The sequence below is a fragment of the Harpia harpyja genome, chromosome 16, assembly GCF_026419915.1.
Source record: "Harpia harpyja isolate bHarHar1 chromosome 16, bHarHar1 primary haplotype, whole genome shotgun sequence".
Taxonomy (NCBI): Eukaryota; Metazoa; Chordata; class Aves; order Accipitriformes; family Accipitridae; genus Harpia; species Harpia harpyja.
Window position 1 is genome coordinate 2,450,717 of NC_068955.1, and position 20,653 is coordinate 2,471,369.

General features: G+C 48.8%; 1 protein-coding gene across 2 annotated transcripts in view; it reads left to right on the forward strand.

Annotated features, from left to right (window-relative positions):
* The window catches only part of CSMD2 (CUB and Sushi multiple domains 2), a 311,331-nt gene that overhangs the window by 274,343 nt on the left and 16,335 nt on the right, over window positions 1-20,653 (forward strand). For both annotated transcript variants that reach the window (XM_052811437.1, XM_052811438.1), the window contains 9 exons: window positions 1,188-1,361; window positions 1,730-1,903; window positions 4,613-4,786; window positions 5,643-5,831; window positions 8,447-8,620; window positions 10,908-11,090; window positions 17,498-17,674; window positions 18,514-18,693; window positions 19,920-20,093. In XM_052811437.1, coding sequence (XP_052667397.1) covers window positions 1,188-1,361; window positions 1,730-1,903; window positions 4,613-4,786; window positions 5,643-5,831; window positions 8,447-8,620; window positions 10,908-11,090; window positions 17,498-17,674; window positions 18,514-18,693; window positions 19,920-20,093 — 1,599 coding nt within the window. The remainder of the gene's footprint in view (window positions 1-1,187; window positions 1,362-1,729; window positions 1,904-4,612; window positions 4,787-5,642; window positions 5,832-8,446; window positions 8,621-10,907; window positions 11,091-17,497; window positions 17,675-18,513; window positions 18,694-19,919; window positions 20,094-20,653) is intronic.

Here is a 20,653-nt window from a genome sequence, read left to right on the forward strand (position 1 = left end):
GAGAGGTCATCTGTTGATCTGATTCTTGGTTTAATCTAAACAGTTCTGCGAGAACTCAAGCACATTAGCTCATCTGTTGCTGTCGGGTCCCAGCAGTGCAGCTGTCACTGGTGCCAGATGCTCTGAGGTTTGCTTTTAAGAAAGAAAAAAAATTCTGATTTAAAGCCTAACCTCTTCCAATTTTATGCAAACGCCAAGTTTACAAGGGTAGCAGTGTCACCTGTAAATCAAAAACACTCTTGGCAAACAAGCAGCTCGCTCAGTTGTTCTGACATGACTGCTGTGCTTTGGATGTTTTCTTTTGTCAAAGGTGGAGGGTTTTTTCTCTCTAAGTGCAGATAGAGACAGAAAAATTTCTCCCTCAGAACGGCAGCTTTCCCTTCCCTCCTGCCTCCCTTTGTTTCTAGAGATGCAACTGCTGACTTCGGTGACAGATGTAGTTTTACCCCTGCTAGCTCTTCAGCCAGATCCAGGAGCGTGAGCCTGACCTCGTTTTATTTCTTCAGCGTTATTGCCACCTAAATTCAAATGACAGGATCTTGGCAATGCTCTGAGGTCAGAAGCACCCAGCGTGAGTCTCTTGATTTCTTGCTGAGTGCAAAAGCTCCGGAGGGTTTGCAGATCTTTAAGGTAGATAAAATAAAGAGCTGAAGTTTGTGGCCGGGAGCTGCATTTGCATGGGCTCCTGGCCAGGCTCCAGCTGCACCCCGCAAAGCAGGCTTTTGGCTGGGTGTGCTCTGTGAGTCTGATCTTTAGACGTCAGCTCTGTCCTGGGAGCCACGGTGTGAGAAAAAAAATGGGTGTCATTTTCTAATTGGAAATCTTGTGCCATTTTGTGGCGTTTCTGGAAGTCAGGCTTCCCAGCTGTATCTAGCAATGGGTTAATAGTAGGAATATTCCTGAGTTAAAAACTTCCTGCGTGAAAACCCACTATAGTTTCTTCCTAGCCGGTCTTACCTTTAGTACTTCTCTCGTGTCCTGAAGCATAAATATTAATAGCACTTATATTTGTCACCTCACGTAACATGACTCTGAATCGTTATTACCCACGTAACTGTTTAACAATCTTTCCTGCTCATTTCTGACTTCAACAATAACTTGTGGTGGTAAGCGTCACCGAGTGCATTTCTTTAAAAAGCATAGCTCCCCTCCTGTTCTCGCTTACTGTACTTTGGGATCTCTTCTAGTTATCTCCTGCGGAGACCTGCCGACTCCACCTAACGGGAACAAGATCGGCACGCTGACCAGCTACGGGGCCACAGCCATCTTCTCCTGCAACACTGGCTACACCTTGGTAGGGTCCCGTGTGCGGGAGTGCATGGCCAACGGACTCTGGAGCGGAGCAGAAGTGAGATGTCTGGGTAGGTGCGGAGTATCCGTGGTGTTTGTTGGGAAAGAGTCCCGGTGGCGTTTCAGGAGGGAACAGGAATTTTAGGTACCGATTCAGGAAAGAACCCAAGCGAGGATTCAGCACTACTGAAGCTGTAGGGTTTTAAGTAGATATAAAAAGGAAGCAGACTTTGATTCCTTACCGCTCAGCAGATGAGAGGTGTTTTGAGATCGGAGAGGAGAGCTTTAAAAATGATAACGTTGTTTTTACCGCTGCTCTGGTTTTATTTATGACTGCAGAGTCTCGAATTCAGGTCCACCCGGAGAGGCCGGGTGGTGCGCGGTGCCTGCCGAGGGCAGGCGCGAGCTCTCGGTCGTTCTCCTTGTCTCCCTCCTGCAGCGGGGCACTGCGGCGTTCCCAGTCCCATCGTCAACGGGCAGATCAACGGGGAGAACTACAACTACCGCGGCAGCGTGGTTTATCAGTGCAACCCCGGCTTCCGCCTAATCGGCATGTCAGTGCGGATCTGCCAGCAGGATCACCGCTGGTCCGGGAAGACGCCTGTCTGTGTGCGTAAGTATGTTGTCAGATTTCTTTAGCCGTGGTGACGGTCAGAGGACAGGAGCATACGTACAGACGGTTGTGCAGAGTTCACGCGCCCAGGCTGCGTACGGCTGCTTTGCACGCACGCAGCGAGCGTGCTGCACAAGCGTCCCCGGGGCTCACGTAGGAGAGAGCTGAGACGCGGCAGGAGTGGCAGCGCTGCAATTTTGGCTGTTTTGCTTCTTCCCTCTGCTTTGTAAATTCCACCTTTCTTTGGTGTTTTTCGTACGCTGAATTTCTAACGGATGAGCCCAGTTGAAGGTGTGGTTTCTGAGGAGACCACCCTTTATCGGGGTGCAGGGAGGTTAAAGGCAGACATAGCCCTGCCAAGGACACCACAGTTGTCACCGTCTTTGAGACCCATGCTGTGTGCCGGGGGAGAGTCAGTCTCTCTCCTCCTCCGATCCACATTCACAAGTCACCTTGTACAACCTGCTCATTTATCTTTCCAGTAAGCTAATTAAGTCAGTCTCTGGAGCTCTAAGGTATTAATAAGTTTAAGCATCTTCTTATCAATGGACAGTGCACTCCATGTATTTCATATCATGATTCTCCAGTTGTTTGCTTCCAATCTCTCCTGTCTGGTTTAGAGCTTTATGTGCTGAGGCACAATAATAACAACAAGATAGGAAGTAAGGAATGACCTATCAATGAATATGCAGATTCCAGCCTAAAAATAAGAAACAGACTTGAGTTGTCAAGGTTAGTGGGGACTCAAAAACTTGGTGGATGTCTACAATTCTGCATGAGCTTTTTAGGAAAAGAATTATTGGAATGGCTGTCTCTGGGTCTGTAGGTAGGTTTGAATCACTCTCATGTCTGAAGATGCTCTGTTGAGAAAGTTTTAATTCACTTTTACCTGCCAAGTATATGCATACTAACCTTGGATCAGGAAATCATATTGATAGAGGTCCTCCTGCTGTCAGGCAGATTTATGGAAATGCGGGATTTTCTAAACATCCATTTTCATGGCTCGTCTTGTTTCTTTCGGGAGGGACCAAACCCATTAGAACAAAGCAGATGAACATTACTCATCTGTGTCTGTCTTATGACTACTGAACCAGTACAGGACTGGTTCCTATGCAGCACCTTTGTCGGGCTCTGCTTTGTGCCAGCTTCTGACTTCGGTGCCTGAAAGCCCACCAAGCTTTCGTGCAGAGATCTGTAAAGGTGTCTGTGCAGAAGTTGGCCTTGAAGTTATTACACTATGTTAGGCCTTACAGATAACATAAATTTAATGTCGTTAAAGCAGAGCACTGTTCGGCTCTGAAATTAGATGCCTTGAGGCTTTATTGCTTCTGAAGAAGCTCGGGGCACTGTGTATGTTAGCACATTATAATTTCCTATTGTCCTGATATTTTCTCTTTAAACCTGCTACAGTTGCTTCCTCTGTGCGAACAGGTCTTTTTGATCCATGCCAACTGTGGGGAGCCTTTTTTTTCTGGGACAGAATCCATCACCTCTTTCAAAACACGTATAATCATATTCAGAAGTACCTCAGAGAATCTGACATCTGCTTCCTGCAGCACTGAAAGGCTATCTTGCTTCATATTTTTTAGACCTGTACCTGTCATCAGCTTGCATAAGGAATAAATTCCCATCCCTGTGGTATAGTCCAGTCCTGGCAGTCAAATGTGTTATGGATCTTTTGTGGGAATTTCATCTTCCCTTCTGGCTTTGGCAGCTGTACAGCTAAACTGCTGGACTTTTGCTGATGGACCATTACCCTTTTTCAGCATGACAATAATCAATATTGCTTTGTCCTCAGCTGTCGGAAGATATCGCATTCCTTAAGCAGCCAAAAAATCTCTTTATGGTGTATCCTGACGTTTCTTTCGCGCAGTGGAACTCGCTGCTGTGCTCCAAGCCAAGGTCTCCGGGCTTCGCTCGCAGCAGGGGCTCTATCCTCCCTGCATCGCCCACCTCGGCCGAGGTGCCAGCAGAGTGGCCCAGGCAAAAGCACTTCGAATTTCAGTTTTCTGTGAGCTTACTGCTGCTCCAGCTTTTGTCTCTGCACCTTCCCTGGGCATTGTCAGAGCGGCTCGGACCGGGACCCTTTAGCCCTTCGCCTCGTCGCTGGCCCAAGCTAGCATCAGCCACAGGAGCAAGAACTACACAAAAATCCTCATTTCAGGGATTTAGAAATAAAGGTTTTCCCCAAAAGTTTTTCAAACTTAAAGCAGATAGATGTAAGCTTTCTAGGCCATATGTTAGAAACCTGATTTTTTTCTCATATTTTTCCTCTAACTATCCCTCCAGGTGTAACTTTATACTGCAGTGAGCATACATCTGACTTACACCAGGGAGAGGGAGGAAACCATCAGGTTTCGTGACTCTGTGTGTGATGCCCAGGGTAATGTAAGGCAATAGATTAATAGCAGTAGTTGGGATTTTTGAAGAGGAGCTCTAGGGATTTACGGTGTAAGTCAGTAGGATGCTGGCACTCAGCCGCTTAGAGAGCAGTTCAGAGAATTTCTTGTGCCAGTAAAATGAACAAAGTTACCGTGCTCTCAACTTGATTCAGTTTTTCAACAAAGCTGGCCACAAATCTTTGAAGTCAGTGTGGGTTTCAGGGTTGATGTGGGGTTTTTTTATGGTCCTCTTCCTTGGGAACTTTTTCCAATGGATAATCCACTTTCTTCTGGGCAAAAAAGTAATATCTCCAATTTCTAATTGTAGCCATCACTTGCGGCCACCCTGGCAACCCCGCCAATGGCTTGACCCAAGGGAGTCAGTTCAATCTGAACGATGTGGCCAAGTTTGTGTGCAACACTGGGTACCGCCTGGAAGGAGCATCGCAGTCCCAGTGCTTGGCCAACGGACAGTGGAGCAGCACCCTGCCCGCCTGCCGCGGTAAGTCGTCTGCCTCCACCCCGGTCGAGGCAAATGGGACCTGCCCGTGCCTTCCTCGTTGGTTTCTCTGGGTTCCTAAACTCCAGCTTGCTGCTGTCATAAAGTCATGTAAAACAAATCTTGCAGTTCCTCAGGAATGTACAAGTGATGTTTGAGCTCCGAGCGCTGGGTAAATCTCATGCAACAAACCTGATTTTCCCTTGGGCTTCGCTCAAAGCTGTTAGTGGACCCTGCCCAGCCCCGCATCCTCCAAGACATTGAAGTGCGTGTTGTAAGTGGGGGGGACACAAGAAAATATCAGGCCAGACCCCTAGCAGAGGTCATCCTGGTAACCACAGACCAGTTTACTCCAAGCAAACGCCACTGTCTTTGCGCAGAGTCCTTTGTCCTTCTAGGCTGCCCTACTTCCACTCAATTATTAGCACTCAAGTTCACTTATCAAATTCCCTCCCCTCCCTGCACTCCCTTCCTCTGTACTCCCTTAGTCCAGTATCTCTGTCCATACTGTCGCTGTGTCGGTCAAGAAATCAGTTATTCTCAACTGGCTAATGGAAGTCCCGGTTTGGGGCCAGAGAGCAAGGCTCTGCTGCTGAGCTTCGCATGGCAGGGCGAGAGCCTGCAGGATTGCCTCTACTCTCTCTTTTTTCCTTTTAATAAGGATTTTTAGTATTTCTGCCCTAAGGAATCTTAAAAAAAAAAAAAAAAAAAAAGACTGAAAAAAACCCCACCCCAACCCTGAAATTGTGGAATATGTGATTTGCAATTTTTTCCCCTTTTCCTGCTCGTTTTTGAGAATCCTTTGTTCTTTGTTACACCCTTTGTTTTGTTTTTTTTTTCTGTTGTTGTTTGTTTGCAGTTGTAAACTGTACTGACCCCGGGCACCTGGAAAACAGCATCCGACAAGTGCAGCCAAGTGGTCCTCACAGATTCAGCTTTGGAACAACTGTCTCATATCAGTGCAGCCATGGATATTACTTATTGGGTACACATGTCCTTACCTGTCAGGGCGATGGCACTTGGGACCGTGCCCTCCCACAGTGTCTTTGTAAGTTCTTCAGAATAATACCCATCCACCACAGGCTTTCATCCCATATAGTTCTCTGTTGTTTAGCTGTGAACGGTCATGTAGAAAGTCTGGATCCAAAGCCCTTTGTAATCCATGGGAATCATTCCATCAGCCTCGCTGGCCTCTGGATCCTGCCCACGGAAGGAAAATATGTGGTCTGAGGAGAGAAATCCTATTAGACAGAGATGGTTTCCCTCTGCAGGGGAAGGCAGCTCCCACTGAGTTTTACTGGTTCCGTGCAGCTCCAGCGAAAGTATTGCAGGTGGAGAAGGGCAGCGGAACTTCTGCAACACAGATCTTCATAGGAAGCAGCGTGCAATTAGCCTGACCGAGGACAGAGTGTGTTTAGCACCGCTCGGGCATGGCTGAGTTTCCATACACCCACTCATCCCCGCGGCTTTGGGGGAGGGAAGTGACAGTGCGACGGTGAAATAAATGCAGCCTTTATTCTGCCGCAGCGCAGGTGCTGAAGAGGATTTGCGTCCTGACCCTTGCTCTACGTTTTTTCCCCTTTCTTTACAGTATCCTGGCCCTTTCTGGCACTGTGGTTTGCAGAGAGAATTGGGAGGTTCTGGGTGATGGGTTTGGCTGCAGGACTATTTCCAATAGTGTAGAAAGACACAATATAATACTCACGGTGGTCTCACGCTGTAATAGTAATACCTAGTCCAGGAGATGTTTGTGCATTGTGTGAAAGATGTCAGCGGTGGTATCCCTATTTTACACTGGGGGAAACCAAGGTCCAAAGTGTATTTGGAGATGACATAGGGCTGCCCAGTGAGCTAGTGGCAGAGGCAGGAGCAGAACCCTCGCAGACCAACCCCCAGCACAGCTAGTGTGTCCTTTTGGAGACTAAAGCAGCTGCGATCTCATTACCTGGCATAACAAATCGCTAAAGAAGTCAGAAATGCAGCTCCTTAAGTTCGAATCAGCTTAGCTGTTCCAAAGCCATGATTGTTTCTTTTTTTCTTGTATTATCCTTTGGCACCTAGTCATACGAAGTAGTTTTGGGCACGTTTTCCTTTCCTTTTGTTAGCAGCATGCCACCTTCTTGCATTTGCAGCATCCTGCACAGGCCATGGGGAATTGACAAGTGATAACCACATGTTACCGCAGCCACAGGGGCTCCAGGAGGGTAGTTACCTTTTAAAACCTGGGCACCTAATATCTTAGGCTCCCTTGGTCCACAGCTTTCCAGCTAAGTATAAAAGGGATCTCCTTCCTTAAAATGTTGAGCATCCATTGACTTGGAGGATTTGTGGGCATTCCCAAAACTTTGGAAGCTCAGGTCAGTTTTACGACTGATTATCTGGATTCATGGGGTTAATAGTTTAAAGAAAAAAAGAAGGAGAATTTTGCATGTCTCTGTTTTCTGTGTGTTGAACTTAAGATGTGCTCAGTGCTGAAACCCATACCCCTTTAAAGTGTTTATAGCTGGGTACCTAAAATTACTAGGCACTTTCTAAAATATAAATTAAGAAGGTTGATGCCAGACAAGCTTGGGTTGCAAATGTTGTCTCATGCCTGTTTCTGAGGAGGGAGTAAAACAGAGTTGATCCCCTTTGAGGGGTGGGAGAGCGAGTCCAATAAGTAGAGTATACGGGAGCAGAGCCTAACGCATCAGAAGAAACAGTCTTCACAGTGTGTATATAAATCCTTTAAAAACCTCAATACTGCCACAGGTTTTAAGCTTAGCTGAGTCTGCTGGAGTATCTGTTATTAAATTGTTAGTTACAGTGTGAGTTTAAGTATTAGCTATCAAACCCATTTCCTTGCAAAGTGTCCTTGGTTTTAGTCACAGCTCTGCACCAGTATATTTCAACGCCCACGTGCCCAAACATACGCGTGCTCTCCTTTTTATTGAAACATACATCATGTTTTCTACCTAATGCCAGTATTGGTATTTTTAGACTCTAGCAGGGGGAGATAAGATATCAGTTACGGATGCTTTCCTTCAGAAACCGAGTGGTGCATGGTCTTTACGCTGAGCAGCCTCATCCAAACCTGTCTAATAGCCCCTAGATCTGTCAGTGTATTTGTCAACAGCCTCCCTGTCCCCACTCTGATTGCTAAGCTAAAGTAAACCTATTAATTATTGTTAGCGGTGGTTTTTTACTAGCAACGGTTGAGTGAGCAGTGCTCAGAATCTGCCAGGATAATTTGCTCAGGTGTGACATGGCATCAATTGCAGCTCTGTGTCGCAGGACCTGCCGCTGCCGGGGATGGGTGGGGGTGAGGGTGTGCGTGGAAATATTCATGTTTAAGAAGGGATGATTTTTCCAAGGAACCTGCAAAATGCCTGTCGAGTGTCAGGACTAGGCATTTACGCACAAACCCTTGGCAGTTCTTACAGGATGAGCTCACGTCCCCCAGAAGGAGACCGATGCGAGGTCTGCTATGCCACACCTGCACCGTGGCACGAGGCACCGGGTGCTTGGTGGGCTCTGGGGCAGGCGAGGGGGTTTAAGCTGCCGAGGTCCCGTGCAGCGACCTCGAGCGCGCAGTACTTTGCTGTCTACCTGCTGCTTTCGCCTTCGAACGAGCCTCACGGGCAGTTCCCTCGCGGTTGAAGCTGTCGCATCTGTCTCTTACAGTGGTCTCTTGCGGCCACCCTGGCTCCCCGCCCCACGCTCAGATCTCGGGTGACAAGTACACCGTCGGCTCCGTGGTCCGGTACAGCTGCCTGGGGAAGCGGACTCTGATCGGCAACTCCACTCGCATGTGCCAGCTTGACGGGCGCTGGAGCGGCTCCCTGCCGCACTGCTCAGGTGAGGTGGGCTTCAGAAGGGAGGGGATGGGGCAGTCCCATCCTCGGCTACCCCTCTTTAGTCCTGTGAGGGAACAGCCTGATGTGCTTTGGTGAGCTGGAGAAATACACGTGCTACAGAGGGAGATTGTGGAAGGTTCTGAAAATCGCTGCCTCTCAGCTATCCGGTCTCCTGCAACTTGGATGATAAGCACTGGCAGAGTAAACCGCTCAGCTTGCAACATGAGAAATACATCACTGCAGCAAATGTTTGTGGTAGGAAGTGTACTGCAGCCTGCTGCTTTACAGGTTTCTCCATGCAGAGTCCGTACACGATGAACGTGTCTTACGCGAAATCGGGTCCTTGCATCTGATCTGCAGCATCTGACCCTCTTTCTCATGCATTCCAACAAAAGAAGCCCATGCGGCCCCTTTCCAGGGCCTGACATCTGCTGTTATGGCACCACAGCAATCCCAGGTCTGCACAAGGCAAGTGAAAGCTGGTACAATGAGTTTCCACATCATCAGCATCTCCGCTGAGAGCAGTTTGGCAAGAGAATTCCGTCCCCGCTCCCGTGCCAGGGTGAGAAAGGTCTTGCACTGAAAACATCCTGATAAGCACAAAAAGTCCCTGATGAGATGGACTCGGGTCAAAGTCATGGGGGATGCCGTGAGATGTGGTTGCCAAACCTTCCTGAAATCGGGGTGCTGGGATCTCAGCCGATGGCCTCCAGTGGAAGGAAGGGTGCAGAATAACTGGCAGGATGCTGTGCAAAGCCCTTCCCACACCGTCCGGTCACTTGATCCTCAGAAAGCCTGGAGGCAGACGAATTAGGAGCTTAGCTGGAGCAAAGCATGTGGGACAAGTGTTAATTTTTAATTATGCCACTTAGGTTTAGCAGCTCCACTTGACCAAGTTTAACCTCTGCTTTGGAAGGGAAAAAGAAATCAGGCAGAGTCATCCTCGTATTCAGAAGCCGTATCTGCAGAGCTGAGTTCTTGATCTGTAGCTGCTCGGACGGGTTTTCTGCTCTAATTCGTGCCTTTCCCCCATGTGGTTTTCACTGTCTCTCCTGTCGTCTTTGTGGGTGGATTTTTGGAAACGTTCAGCGTTATTCTGACTAGTTCCTACTGACATCTGTTGTGTTTGGTTTTTTTTTCTGAATGACTTCGTGGAGGCAGCTTTAGACCGAGGCTGATGGCGTTGGACAGGCCCGCTCTGACTGGGGGCCAGGTGCGTGCCCAGTACCTCAGAACCGTGATTTCCACCCGAGGGCTCGGGGAGAGGTTCCTCTGTTACACCAAACTCAGGCGGTACAGTTACAATAGCAGCGAGGAGGCAGAAAACAGCTCAGATCATCTCCTGCCAAAGGTTCTTGCGTGCGGGAGATCGCTACGGTGTGACGGCAGTTTTTGCAAGGTGAAACAAAAGATTTATTGCTATAAGTCATTATGTGAAAGAAAATGCTGAACCTGGAGCATTCTCCCCCTTCTCTTTATGAGTAAGTACGTCCCCCAGATGGTGAATAGGCTCATTATGTTTTATATTACACATAACACTGCAAAGGCTGTACCTGCAGCAAAGCGCAGAAGGCCCAGGAACGGGGAACTTCATTGCTAGCTGCAGGAGTGAAATAGTCTTTTCTGGCTTGGGGGTGGATATGTTTACACAGATCATTAGCGGAGAAAGCCAAGAAGAGGCGTACACGGTGTGAGCCTGTATCGGGCAGTAAGGAGGTGGGCATTTCTCCAGCCTGCCCCAGAGAACCCCTGCGAGGCATCTGCTACAGCTGCTCCCTTCCTCCTGTCCCCCTGACTTACAGCCGGCAGCTCAAAGCGTTCACGACTTGTACGAGCGGATGTTTCTCAGCTGGATCCCTACTGCCTCCGTGCTCCAAACCCTACAGCTTCGTGTTCTGCAAATACAGTAGGGCGTGCTGAGGTGGCTCGGAGCATGTCGTAATTTCTGCTTGGAGGGAAACCATCCTCATGACTGATGCTGGCAACCAAGCTGCTGTCTGCTGGAGCAGCTGCCACGGAAAGCAGCTGCAGCTGGTGAGGGCTCCATCTTGAGATTCAGGAGTTACGGCCGTATTTTGCAACCAGCTTAAAACCAGTGGGCTCTTGGAGTCAGGGGACATTTCATCTGGAATTTCCCCGCGCTGCTGAGAGCCGGTCGGAGTTAAATGGAGTCAGTTACGCGATCCAAATCTGCGTGCTGGCCCTCTGGATGCCTGCAGTTGAGAGGGAAGAAGGGCCAAACCCTGTGACTTGCTTACTCTGCTGATACTGTACTCTTTTCTTAACAGGAGGCAGCCAGGGCTTGTGTGGTGACCCAGGGATCCCCTCACATGGCATCGGGCTGGGAGATGACTTCGATGTGGGCAGCGTGGTCCGGTTCAGCTGCGAGCCCGGTTACACGCTCCGGGGTTCATCCGAGAGAACCTGCCAAGCCAACGGCTCCTGGAGCGGCACGCAGCCAGAATGCGAAGGTACTTTTCCAACCCCGCGTCCTCTCCCGCGTCACGCCAAGCCTGCTGTGGTGTCCCCAGAATTACCACAGCAGGGACAGCTGCCCAGCCAGCCCATCCCCACTGTTTTAGTTGCCAGGGACAGTCTGGTGGTGCGAGAAATAACACTCTTGTTCATCGTTTCCTCCAAATACCGCGTGTATGTCAAGGAGCCTCCATCGTCCCCTTTCCAAACATCTGCAGGTCACATCTCACAGGAGGTGTTTTCAGTGCTAGAGGATGAGTATCACCTTTTTGCATGCCCAGCTCTGCTCTGCAGGGTGCGCCGGGACGGTACAAAGGGTTTCAGGTCATTCAGGCTCACGCCAACATCTGGACGGAGGTATAGAGTAGGAAGAAGAGCCTTTGGGATCTGGTCCTCACTTCCAGTCATCCCCCGAGACTGTCACTCACAGGCTCGCTGCAAGAATCACTGGGGTAAATGTCTCTTGATCTGCATCATGTATCCAGCTAGGTGATCAGAAATGCTTTATTTTGGCGTAAGATCTGTGGGTACCACCAACTAATTCATTGTTGCTTTGTTGAGGAAATTCAGCAGAATGAGAAATGTTAAAGCTGGAACTGGCACGTGCAAGAGTCATTTACATTAAGCAGAAACGCAAAATGCAAATTATAATCCAGTAAGCATATTTTCATATTTGAAAACCCCAACCCCCTTATTTTTCCATTTGAAGGAATCAAGTAAGACCCTATAATCCAATCTAATAAACCCCCCAGCCGGATTCTCTGAGCTGTGCTGCTCACTGCTACTGTTTTATAAAAGTGTTTAAAAATCAATTGGGAAAGAACAAAAGCCAAAACGAGGCAGGATACCAAATGCGAGGAGACCTGGGCAAGTGCTTCTCTCCAGCTGTTTTGAAAGCCAAAAGCTCAGAGAGAGTTTGTAAATGAATTGGAAATTTATTCCAAATTGATGGAGCTCTTGATTGAAAAGACACTGAATCATGTTATTAATACACTCGGGTCTCGGGTTTTTTTCATTCTCTGTTTTTTTCTTTCAGTGAAAAGGCTCTGTTCATTAATCTCAGGATAAATAACCCATCAGGTTCCAGAGGCACCAAAATACGGATCCCTGGCAGATTTTTTTTCATACTTTATGAATAATAATAACATTATGCCTATAATGTAGTCATTTAATGTTAAGTGCTGACTGGCCAATATAGGAAGGTTAATTTATAGTGATGAGCGGTGAGCTCTGTCTCTCATTTGTATTCACAGCAAGTTGCAACCACTACAAGGTGTTCTTCTGACTGCACTTTGAGTGTTATATTCAACTCTCCGAAACAGGTATTTTTAGGAGAGGGAGAGGATATTAATTTGAGGATTGAATTCAGGGCAAATGAAGATGAGGGCTGAGTGCCCAGGCAGGTGCTCGGAAGGAACGGGCATCTCGGTGCTGCCGTGGAAGAGCTCCAGCGCAGCGGCGGAGCTGCTCGGCACCTCCGCGGCGCATTAGCTCTCTGACTCAGCCACTTGTTCGCTGCTCTCAGCCACCAGAATTGAGTAAAATCAAGCCTGATGGGGCTTCACAGGTCACCGGCGCTCGCCTGCCCGGGGAATTCAATGCAAATTGCTCTCCAGATTAGCTGCTAGATGAGCACAGAGGGTCTCAGGCCGTTCAGCAGATGAGGGCCCGCTGCAGAGGAACGCGTAAGCGCGCGGACGTACAGAGGACACGGTGCAAATCCTACAGCGTAAATAGAAGGGAAGGAGAGAGGAGTCGTTACCTCCATTTCAGAGCGAGCGAGCAAGCTGCCGTAATGGGTTCAATTACAAGGCATCTGCTCGTCTTTGAAGTCAGGGGCTGACGTTCACCATCGGTGTCTTTCTGCGCCGGGACCGGTATAGCTCTGATCCGCGGAGGGGATGTGTGGCAGGTGGGAGCACTGGGCTTTGCAGAGGGTCATGTTGAAACCCGTCAGCTCTTAATCCTGATATCTTTTACCCACTAGAACATTTTTGAAGAAAACCAAAGGAAAAGGGAGGCAGGAAGAAGTCACAGCTGATTTTTCCAAAATGTACAAATGGTTTGGAATTAAATTAATCGCAGGGACTCCATCTGAGACTCCTGCTTCAGTCTGGTTTATGTAGCTCTGGTTTTGTTGTCCCCAGTAAGAGCAGCTTCCCTGGCTTTCCAAAATCACAGATTTTAGGCCTCATTTAGCTTTAATTTCCAGCAAGTTTTTAAAGTGTAAATTAAATTTTAGATGCTTTTTCCCTTCTTATTCCTCCTTCCTGATGCCCCATCCGTGTTCGCTGAGGAGTGGTGCAGGAGGGGGCTCATCAGTTGTACTCTGCTGTACGCTCTCTCCTCCTCTTACAAGTTGAGCAGAATATTTGCTTTTATAATGTTTATTGTTTTTCCAAGTGAATTAAAACTGCAGCCGAAATGAGATGGGGCTCTGGCTGCTCTTTGGCAGTTTCAGTAGATGGAAATGTGTTTATTTTAAGTGGTAACACTGGGAAAAGAAACTGAGTTTTGTCTCATGCCCGTTTGACTGCTGAGGACATGGGAGGTGGCAGGGCTGGGATTAGGGTCTAGGCTGCTTTTTTCTTTCTCTCTCTGCGTGGTTAGGTGGGTTATGGGTTACTGGTTAAATTAAACAGCATGGAAATTACCAGCCCTGAAGCAAAGGCTTTGAGATTCTAAAGGCTCTCAGCTGTGTCTTATTCCAGCAGGAGGTTTTGCCTGATGTGTCAGACGTCATTAGGAGAGTGTTTCAGCCGGGTGGTCAGATGGCAGCAGAGCCTAAAAGAAGGACCGACAGTTATAAAGATTAGGTCAGAGGAGGGGCAACATGCAAAGGACACTATTCGCACGCCACTTAAAGCATGGTCAGATGCGCGCTGATAGCAGTCATCAGCCCCCAGCTTTTCCTTGCTACAGTTTCTGAAGAGCAGGGCTTGCTGCTCCTTGCAGAAATGTGCCTTCGCTTGGCACTGACTGAAGGAAAGGTCCTGAAACAAGCCCTTCTCGCGGTGCTCAGGGAGGTATTTGCAGTGCAGGGTTGGGGGAACTTAGTCTATGTAATAAGTAACAGCACTTGCCCCTTGCCCTGCTCTGGCGGATGCTGTTTTGGATAACGGTGGTACCCGTCGGGGGGAGCTCGGTGGCCTTGTCTGACCGTACTCCGAGCATCACTCGCTTCCCGCGCAGCTACGCTGGCTCTGAGCCGAGTGCCTGAACAGGACCCAGAGAAATTCCGTTCTCCCAGCAGCTTCTCGCTGTAAAACATGTAGGAAAAAGCAAAGAAAGGCAAGGGAGGAATCTTAATAAGCTTCTCAGAAAAAGGAGGCATGGCTTGGAATCAGATTAATTATTGCTGAGCTCTGGAGCACCTCTGAGCCTTGTGATGTTTTATATAGCAGAGGCCACATTGTAGTGTACAGAAGTTTCCCAGCTCCCCCCAGCAACGACGGGATCGCAGGGAACGGCTCCGGCTCTCACCAGGAGTCAAGGCAGGCACCGAAGTCCCTGCCGCCTCTGTTCGTGGGCTGCCCCAGCGCACGTGCACAGCTCGCATCCCCAAAAATCAAAATTGATTCCTCCTTAGGAGGATTTGGGGGAGGCTGTCGCAGCCTGCTGTCGCACCCGCTGGCTCCAAAACCCCTCCAGTCAGCAGCCCTTCGTGTTCGGTAACTGCAGATGTCAGAATTAACGAGGAACAAGGGGAGCGAGGCGATGTGCCCTCGACTTCGCGACTGGACCTGAGGAAGCATTAAAGTGTGGAAAGGAGCTTACAGCTCCCGGGTTAGGGCAAGGAGCTGAGTTCTCAGGAGGGCTCAGGAACGCATTTTGAAGTGTTTGGTTCCCACTGTGCCATCTCCTGTTAGAGTTTGAGGAGCTCGGAGCCTGCCACGCTGAGCTTCACCGCATCCCACTGCTTGGCCTGGAGCTGCTTGGAAAATCTCGTGCTGCGGGTAGTCTTTAAAGACGCGCAAGTACTTGGTGGGGATGGAGTTAATTGCATTTAGCAAGCTTTTCTGTGGGGTTCGCTCAAAAAGGACTTTGTAAAAATAACTGTAGGAACAAAATTTACTTTGATAAAGAAACAGACCCAGAATCCCCAAGGTGGGGAGTTCTCTAACAACCCGTAAGTCCCAGGGACGTTGGAAATGTTTCGATAGCAGCGGTGGGGTTGGCAGTGTAGGAGTGCCCTGCAGTGCTCCGCAGCCTGGCAGAGGTCTGTGCTAGTGCAGTACGGGATGGGGCAGACTGGGGGTCGGGGCTCTTGGGTCTTCGGCACAGACGGGGAGACGCGTGCCGGTGGGGGTATGAAGGGTCTGGACCCCTGGCTTTGTCTGTCGTGTCTTCTGCAACGTGGCAGAAACCAAGTCTTGGGGGAGAGGAGCGGGACGAGCTGGCTCTCGGCACCTCTTGCGCTCCTTGCTGCAGCGGAGAGTCAAACCTTTCTTGTCGTATCAGTCATTTCAACTGAGCATCATCTCCTCAAATATTTCCCTGGTACAGAAGCAGCAACTCTAAGAAATGCCCATCTGATGCAGCTGATTTTCAGGTTATTTTCTTGAATTTTGACTTCAGTTTAAAGGTGACTGGGTTGAGATTCTTAAGAGGTCATGAGCAGGTATGACTACGGGACTTCTAGGCTCTTCAGGATTTATACCCTGTTCAAAAAACCAGAGCCAATACCAGTTTTCTTTTGGGGCCTAATTCAGTTTACATCTCCCACTGAAGCCAAATAGAGTTCTTTACCTGCTTACTGCTCACTTGCATGATTAGGTCCTATTTATATTTAAATTATGATTTGAAAAGTTCAAACCTTTCAGCCTTACATTTATGGCTTCTTTTATATCTAGCCTATACAGGTCGCAGCTGATGCATGCTGTGATTAAACCATTTCCATGAGTCTCCTTGTAGTCACAGAAGTAATATTTTTGGGTCGCCTGTGTGTGTTTGGCCACCTGCATAGGTGGAGGAGGTTGGGCAGGAGGGAACAGCTGATGTATGGGCAGGCAGTGAAATGGTAATTTTAGAGCTTTTTCTGAGTTGATAGAGTCTGACTTTTATCCCAGCATCTCTTGGAAATGACACTGTGTATCACAGAGACATTGGCTGCATGAGAAATCTGTAACGAGAGAGCACCTCGGACAATTTTAGTGCCATGCAGAGTTTCTGTGCACACAGTCCAGAACGGTTATTAGTTTCCTCCTGTCAAACATATATGCCTCCAACAAGCTCATATGTTAACAGGCTGTCAGCAAAGTAAGCAACAAGGCAGAGGAAGACTTCTCTCCTTGCGTTGGTGGCCTGTGCTCATTGCTTTCCTGCTGGGGCCTGAAGTTGCATTTCCCCGTGCAGAACGGCTGGCGATATTGCGGGGGGTGTGCTGGGGAGGAGTCCCAGGGCAGGGACGGGTCACCTTGTGCGTGCACAGACTGATGCTCTTGCAGAGATTGCGGCACGTTGCTGGGGGGGGCAAGGAATTTCCTTGTCAAAGAGCTGGGATTTGTCATTTAAGCCTTTCCTTGATTCATGTGATTTTCCTTTATGTCCTGTAATTTCAGAGTAAATGAGGGCCGGGCGCAATTATTGCAGGTGCTTATTTTGTCATGACAGGGCTTCGTGCACCACCATTCACTCTGATGCCTTTTTATTGCTGTGGTGCTGAGGTACTTTAGACATAAAACTCGGGCACTGACAAACCTATAATTGTATTCCCACAACATTCTCCCTCGTCTGAAAGCATAATTGGATATAGCTGGGCAGCGAGCACCGCGGCAGCGGGAGAGCAGCAGGCTCCCTTGCTGCTTTCATTCCTTTGAAGTCTGCAAAGTTGTCGGCTTCCCGAAGGGGCCAGAGGCAAAGTGGCACGTTCGGGTCCGGGCTCCCAAACTCCTGGAAGATGGAGGGACTCCAGGCTTGGCACCACCTGCTTTATTAAGCTGTAGGACCAGATGTGAGCTTGAGAGCTGGGATAAAGCCCCACAAAAAATGGACACAAGTTCTTCCTTCAACCTGGAGGAGCAGGCAGGAGGAGGTTGCTCCCAGGCTTGGCTGTGGTGGTGAACTGCAGGATCCCCCCAGGAGAGGAGCGGGACTGGTGCTTCAGGGACCGACTGGCCGCAGGGACAGAGTTGTTTTCAATCCCCTGCCAGGGATGCTGCGTGCAGCCTTGGGACGTGCTGCCTGGCGAGGCAGAGCCCTGGGGAGCGGTGGCTGGATCCTGTCGGATTGATGTAGCTGATTTTCCACGGAATAGCCTGTTCTGTCTGAGCTGATCCAGGGGCTTTGCAGCTAATCTTACTTTTATTGAGAACAGTCAGCTGAGGATGAAAGCCTTGGGTTTTGGTTTGGGGAGGTTGGTTGTGTTTTGGGTATTTTTTAACTTTGCCATTTTGCTTTTTAGTCATATCCTGTGGAAACCCAGGAACACCCAGCAACGCGAGGGTTATATTTAACGACGGCTTGATTTTCTCCAGTTCCATTATATACCAGTGCCGGGAAGGCTATTACTCCACAGGAGTGCTGAGTAGGCACTGCACAGTGAACGGGACGTGGACTGGGACCAGTCCGGAGTGTACAGGTGAGCACTGGGATGGATTCCTGGAAGATGAGATGAATGATTCTGCCGGGCTCTGGGGACAGGTTGTCAGGCTGCGTTGGTCGCTCGCTGTAGATGTGCACACACACGTGCGCCGTGCCGAGAAACTCAGCTAAACTCTCTAGTGGCAGCAGCAGTCACTCAGCCTGCATCTCTGCCAGTGCCTAATGGAAAACTCTTGCTTTGGGTTTGTTTTTTTTCCAGTTGGATGAAGGGAGCTCTGTAATAACTTCATGAGTAGATGTCAGCCGACCTGGAGGGGCTCTCCAGGGCTGCTTCTGAACATAAGCGTTCCTGCCTGCCGGTGTGCTGGCACCAGGACGTGCGTGGGCAGAGCCCCAGCTCAGAAGCCCTCAGTGAATGTGTCGTGTTTCGTCCTGGCTCCCATCCGCAGGCGCCTGCAGCAGGAACGTGGATGATGGCAAACGTGGTCTTGCATAAGAGATAGTAACTAGGGTAAAGAGAGGAGGGGGTGCCATGGGCAAACTGTCTTCCAGCCAGCCCAGATTTGACCCAGGTTTTCTTTAATGTTTAATGTGTGTTAATACTTCTTCTTGCAAGGTCTTAATGTGCTATTAAGATCACTGCTCGCTCCACTGAGTAGAAGCAAAGTTTTCTCCATGCGCTGTAGCCCAGCCTGCTTTATAGCTAGCGCCGCTATCCAAATCCCCTGCACTACAAATGCTCCCTTCTCCGTGATCAGTGGATTACATCCTGCGTTGAAAAATACTCAGGGCCATGAGGTTTCTCGTTATTGCAGATCCAGAAGTGTGAGGCGAGGGATGGTCAGCCAGAAATGCTTCTTCCTTTTTCTTTGGCAGTGATCAACTGTGGTGACCCCGGTGTGCCAGCCAACGGCATTAGACTGGGCAGTGATTTTACCTACAATAAAACGGTGGTGTTCCAGTGCACGCCTGGCTATATGACGGAGTCAGACAGGGCATCTTCTCTAACCTGCACAAAAGACCGAACCTGGAATGGCACCAAACCTGCCTGCAAGGGTGAGACTGGTTGCTGTAAATATTGGAGGATACAAGTTTTACAGGCCACAAACTTTTTGTAACTTGTGACAAGGTAATAGGCAGCAACTGCTACATAGTGCCTGGAGCCCACCTGGGTGTTTCTCGGTCCAGTCGTTCAGTGTCACCTGTGTTTATGGCACTTACGCAATTTTATCAACATAGCACGAACACCTTGCTATCTTTAGGTCTATCAGTCATCACAATATGCCTGGGAGGGAGGTAATTGCTATTATCTCAGTAGTAGAGAAGGGAGAGTGAAGCACAGAGAGTTAAGTGACTTCCTTTTCACAAAAAGCCAGATCAAACTCGAATGAAATACTGTGTTTTGCAAGCACACGCTTTTTGACATAATCTAGAAGTCTGAAAAATGTTCTTTTCCAACTCCTTTCATTATTTCTCAGTTCTGAGATAGCCTCTGTAGTTCAGAGATAGGAAAGGAAAATAATAGAGCAGTTGCAGGACAGACTGGATCTCTTCTGCGAGTGTTTTTACTCACCCACCAAGTGTAGATAAGGCTTATAGCAGCACCTCTGTACTTTAGCAATCTGGAAAATTCACCTGTCGTGATTCTGATATAAATGCAGACCACATAGAAACTTCCAAATACACTCCAGTTCCTTCAGAGGCTGTAAAGAGCAATTCTTACACTCCTCTCTGATTCTCTCCACTGAGCTAATGTTGCAGGAATAATCCAGAATGTGGCCAGAGTCTCATTTGGAGGCCAGGTTGATTTGCATAAGCTTAGCATCTTTCCCAGTTGCTCCCCTGAGCTGAAAAGAAAAGCACTGCAAAAATGTCATATTAAAACACTCTAGAGTGGATGAAATACAGACTGGTGGTTGATTCAACTGCTAATGTGAAACTCAGCCAGGTTGTCCAAAAACACATGAATCTTTCAGGGAATCTTAGATGAGTTTTCACACTAAGTCGGGGTGGATTCTTACCTTCAGTTGAAAATGAACACTGACTCAGAAATCTGACTTTGAGATTTGGGATTTGGTTAACTCCAAACTTCAAAGTAAAATCCTGGGGTTTACAACTGCATGCACAGCTGGAGAAGTTTGTACAGCCCCCTGCTAGGCCAGTCCCAGGAGGTGCTCTTTGAGAACAGAATGTAACTTTGATCCTACATGAATTTGCTTGTTACTGGAAATAACTGCGCTGAGAAGTCAGCAGAACCGAGCGTGCTTTTGTTTTTCGTTCAGCTATCATCTGTAAATCCCCACAAGCCATCCCCAACGGGAAAGTCGTGGGCTCGGATTTCAGCTGGGGCTCCAGCGTGAGCTATGCCTGCCTGGAGGGGTATCAGCTCTCCCTGCCCGCTGTGCTGACCTGCGAGGGGAACGGGACTTGGAGCGGGGAAATTCCTCAGTGCTTTCGTGAGTAGGCAGCATCTACGTGTTCGTGCATGACTTGGGTGGAGGGCTGTGCTTAAAACTCAGTTGTTTGATGCTCTCTCTCCAACATCTCTGGTCTCCATGTAGCTCATTTTAGTGTCCACTCTGCCTTGCCTGGCAGTATCGTAGAGGCTACGGATGGACTATTCTCAGTATGCGAGAAGTTAAATATCTGGTTACTGTGCTTCCTACCCCTAAGCCCAAGGGAAGTCTTGCATTAACTGAAGTCAGCGGGAGTTTTGCATGCCAGGAAAAAAAACATGATGTGTGTGCCTGTAGCCAGAAATCTGAATGCTCTCCCCACCTCCCGACAGCAGCCGAATTGCTGGGAGTCTTGGTTTGCCATCTCTGTGACGAGGAGGTGGTAGTGGCCACGGGGACGCAGTCAGTCGCTCCACCTCTTGTAACGGAGACGTGAGGTCACGTTTGCAACAAGTCTGGAGATCTTGCACGTTCTTGTCCACCCAGCATCTTTAAAACTCGCTGTTTGTCTGTGTGTCCTCCCGGTGACTGAGTCTTCTGCAATCAGGGCTCTTGAAACC